This window comes from Sinocyclocheilus anshuiensis, unplaced genomic scaffold, assembly GCF_001515605.1.
Source record: "Sinocyclocheilus anshuiensis isolate Anshui unplaced genomic scaffold, SAMN03320099.WGS_v1.1 scaffold446, whole genome shotgun sequence".
NCBI lineage: Eukaryota > Metazoa > Chordata > Actinopteri > Cypriniformes > Cyprinidae > Sinocyclocheilus > Sinocyclocheilus anshuiensis.
The window spans coordinates 4,194,252-4,198,756 of NW_015544247.1; the positions used below are offsets into that span (position 1 = coordinate 4,194,252).

The 4,505-nt window shown below is 37.7% G+C and overlaps 1 protein-coding gene across 1 annotated transcript in view; it reads left to right on the plus strand.

Annotated features, from left to right (window-relative positions):
- The window catches only part of LOC107697788 (alpha-(1,6)-fucosyltransferase-like), a 100,441-nt gene that overhangs the window by 62,193 nt on the left and 33,743 nt on the right, over positions 1-4,505 (plus strand). Inside the window, exon 3 of the mRNA XM_016498650.1 lies at positions 1,258-1,750. Coding sequence (XP_016354136.1) covers positions 1,548-1,750 — 203 coding nt within the window. The 5' untranslated portion in view covers positions 1,258-1,547. The remainder of the gene's footprint in view (positions 1-1,257; positions 1,751-4,505) is intronic.

A 4,505-nucleotide genomic window follows, 5' to 3' on the forward strand; every position in this document is an offset into this window, starting at 1 on the left:
CACCAGCGCGGCAATCTTTTTTCATCACTAATTGATGGATGTCTAAAATATAAAAATAAGGAGAAGGCTAAAACAGGCCCGAGGCCCTGCCCGCGTCTGAACTATGATGTAAAAATTGTCCCGAAGCCCAGCCCAAGGGGCGTAAAAAAGTCGAGGCCCATCGGGCCCGGGCTGAAATGCAGGGCTCTAGCTCTGATCTAGCACACAGAAAACGATTTGACTGAAAATTTATCAGAAGAGATGAAAGAAAGATATTGGTCATCTGCGCAATTCGGAAAAAGAGGCGGCTTTTCTGCATTAGGTATGTTTTTTTACTCTTTGTACAGCAGTTATTGTTCATTCTAAATGTATTTTTAATGTAGAATATGTGTTACATAAATACATGAAATGTAGAACATATAAAAAAGTGCTATCAGAAGAAATGGACAGCACCTGAGTTAAATATATGAGTGTCACAGCAAAGGGTCTGAATACTTCGGACCATGTGATATTTCAGTTTTTCTTTTTTAATAAATCTGCAAAAATGTCAACAATTCTGTGTTTTTCTGTCAATATGGGGTGCTGTGTGTACATTGAGGAAAAAAAATTAACTTAAATGATTTTAGCAAATGGCTGCAATATAACAAAGAGTGAAAAATTGAAGGGGGTCTGAATACTTTCCGTACCCACTGTATATATATATATATGTATAACACACATGTGTGTTATTCTTATATATTTTATTGTATTTATGTACATAAAATTACAATTTAACCCATGCCAATGTAACAAGTCAAACATTATTTTTGGTTTGCGATAGTGGTGTGCAATGACTAAAGGGGAAATTTTCTTCTCTACTTCCTATGAAGTGATACACTGATGTACAGTTGTTCCCTGTGTCATTGGTATTTCCCTTTATGTATATGTCTATTATGTATTTGGAACCTATCAAGATATCACTCTTGTTATTTCCTTTCTTGTCCTTCCCTGCACATTTTTGTAACAGATTAATTTTGAGGAATTTACTATGTGCTTTTTCACTTTGCGCTGACTTGTCAACTAACTCTCACCGCTTACTCCTTGAGTTCACTATAATCCTCAGTAACAGCTGTATGACTGGAGCGTTGTCAGCAGCTGAGCTCAATCCAGTTTTATATTCTGTGGAGGAACAGGCAGAGCTGATAGATAATCTCAGACCTCACTTATGCCTTTATCTCTCACAGATAACACAAGCATGTCCTATCATCTCACTGATCATACACGCTTCTGTGTTTTTAGGACCAGAATCCCTTGCAGAGGCTCTCATCAGAGCCGTCAGCTCTCTGAAGTGAAGTCTCATAAGTGAAGTCTCAAGGGATCTCGAAACCCTCCGCCCCTTCTCTGCGAGGGGCCGCTGCCATGATATAACCTCCAAGCCTCTAAGTGCACACACAAGCAAGACCCAGCGACCCCCGACGTCCCCCTTCCACTCTGAAGGAGCCCTGTGGTGGTGCGCTGCCGCTGAGCTGAGTATGCCTCAAACTCCCGTGTTGTGAAAGGAGAGTGTGCGCTGGGCAGCACTAGGCGCCATGCGTCCGTGGACGGGCTCGTGGCGCTGGATTATGCTGGTGCTGCTGGCCTGGGGCACCCTGCTTTTCTACATCGGGGGTCACCTCGTGAGGGACAGCGAGCATCCGGAACGGTCCAGCAGAGAGCTCTCCAAGATCCTGGCCAAGCTGGAAAGGCTGAAACAGCAGAATGAAGATCTGAGACGCATGGCAGAGACTCTAAGGTTGGTGAATTTTTTTTAATTATTAATTTTTCTTTAGGGTTTGTCTTCAAGTGTGAGTTATTTGGACTGCCAGTATAATTTGGGATATCTACTGCAATAGTTAGCCTGCAGGCCAACAGGTTTGTGAAGTCCTAATATGTGATGTGTTAGCTGGATTATGATCTTCCTCCACAAAAATCAGAAAATGCTATATTTATGGCATGTTATCCCAATATTTCTCTAACCACAAGCATTGCTAATTTAGCTATATTTATGTATTATTATAGTATTCAGGAATATTTTAAATTAGCTTTTATTTTTAGTTTTAATTTTAGCTTGTTTTGCTGATTTTGTTATGTGCTTTTCGTAATTTTTATTTTAATTATTTCTATTTAGCTTTATTTTTATTTCCTTTTTAGTTTTAATAATTGTATTACTTTAACCTAAACCTATTTAGTTAGTTGCCAAAACAACATTTCTAATTTCAGTTATGTTTCTGAAGTTAAGATTTCATCTAATATTTTTATTTAATTTCAGCTTTATTTAAATTAATGAAAATGATTTTTAATAGTTTTTATTTAATCAATAATAACACTGACCATAAGCTATTTTTGTAAAATGGCACTCAGTTCTTCCTTTTCTCTATTTTATCACTACAATTTACTCAAGAATGAGGCAAGATTGTTGACTAGTCAGCCGACAACCACTAGTTAATTGGTCAACTAGTCTATCGTTATTGGGTTTTTTAAAAGTAAATTCAAGTCGTTTTTTTATTTGCATAGCACTTTTCATGATATAAATTGTTTCAAAGCAGCTTTACAGAAAATTATGGTGTTTAATGTTAATAATATCCTAATATCTTATTGCTTTTACATTTAGCAGATTAGAGCTGGATGATAATGTAATTTACATTCTGCAGTGAAAAAAATAATCAAGCAGTTGCTACATTTTTGCGATGCTTTAAATAGGATGAGGTGCTGTGTTTTACCTTGCTAACAGCTTTCCAGTAGGGCGGGGCGATATAGCTAAAAAATGTATCAACGATATAATGTTTCATATCGTTCGGTATCAATAATTATTGACATTTTTATAACCTTTTTTAAAACAGAGCAATGAGCAAAATAATGCAGCGCATTTAGCAAGTAACTCTATAAAAACGTGCATTACGTCTAAATTATCTCATAAAAATCTAATATAATTTTGTAAATTGCATAAACAATTATGAACAAAACAGCATCATGTATTTATGCTTAATCCAATTATTGCTTAATCCAAAGAGCCGAAGCGCCATTCATTCAGACTGCATTTAAAAACATATGAGACGCAGTGAAAAGGAATAAAACCTCCACAAATTTGTGACGTGTTTTCTAAAAGTTTAAACTGTTTTAACTTTGCATGGCTTTCTGTACATCTCTATTCTGAGAGACGCGAGTGCAGCAGTCATATTTGTCCGTCTAGAAAATGCGCTGAATATGCGTTCTGTGTGAATGGCTTGGTCACACCTAACATTCAAATGCAAATTTTTATTTTAAAGTCCCCATGAAATCAAAATTAAAGTAGTAGTATTAAAGTTAGTATCAATATGTTAGTCTTAAGGCTATCTATAAGGCAGCGTGCTCCAAAACAGTGACAAAATTTGCATTTAGAAGATATAAGCATTCAAAGCTTGCAGTTCGTCAAGTGAATGGCACGTAGTGCACTATATAGGGGACAGGGAACAATTCAAACAGTGTAAATATGCTTTCCACTGAGGAAAAAAAAGAAGTCTGGTTTCGCGCTGTGTCACGCTAAGCACCGCACACATTCTACACAGAATGCTATATTTTATAACAATATGGATGAGATTGTGACTGGCATACCCTGTCAAATGCGGCTTTACGGAGCTCAACGTCTCTAGCCCAAGCTGTGATATATCGACTAATATTCATTCTTTATTCTTCTTTAATCTCCTCATCACAGGCAGGCACAGCACTCATTTCAGCATGTGTTCGTGTTTGAGTTTACTAGGGATGCACTGAATTTTCGGCTGCCGAAAATATATGCCGCTCAGCAGTGTTCAGGTTTCGCTCTCCTCCAGCCGTCATCACTGTGCCGTGTGACGCTCCATTCATTATTCCACTCTATCAATGTGCATTCTGCTCATTTACCGCTCATGCTCACCGGAAAGGCTAAGTCCGCTCAAATAACACGCCGACAAGAAATTTCTATGTAGTATACTTGTTCCTGTTTGCAGTACTACACTGTAAAAAAAAATCCGTTAAATTTACGGTAAAAAAAACGGCAGCTGTGGTTGCTGGTATTTATCGAAGGTGTACCATCGATAAATATCGATACCGTCTTATCGCCCAAGCCTACAGTATTTTCAGCATGGTAAAATCTAGGGCTGAAACGATTCCTCGAGTAACTCGAATACAAAAAATCATCGAGGCAAATTATGTGCTTCGAAGAATCGTTTAGTCCATTTACTAGGGATGCACTGAATTTTCGGCCGCCGAAAATATATGCCGCGCCGCCCAGCAGTGTTCAGGTTTCACTCTCCTCCAGCCGTCATCACTGCACCGTGTGACGTTCCGTTCAATATTCCGCTCTAAAATTTCTATGTAGTATACTTGTTCCTGTTTGCAGTACTACACTGTAAAAAAAAATCCGTTAAATTTACGGTAAAAAAAACGGCAGCTGTGGTTGCTGGTATTTTACCGTAAAAAATACAGTAGCAACGTTTTAGGTTTTACAGTTTTAACTTAAATTTACAGTTAAATACCGTAATTTCATTAAC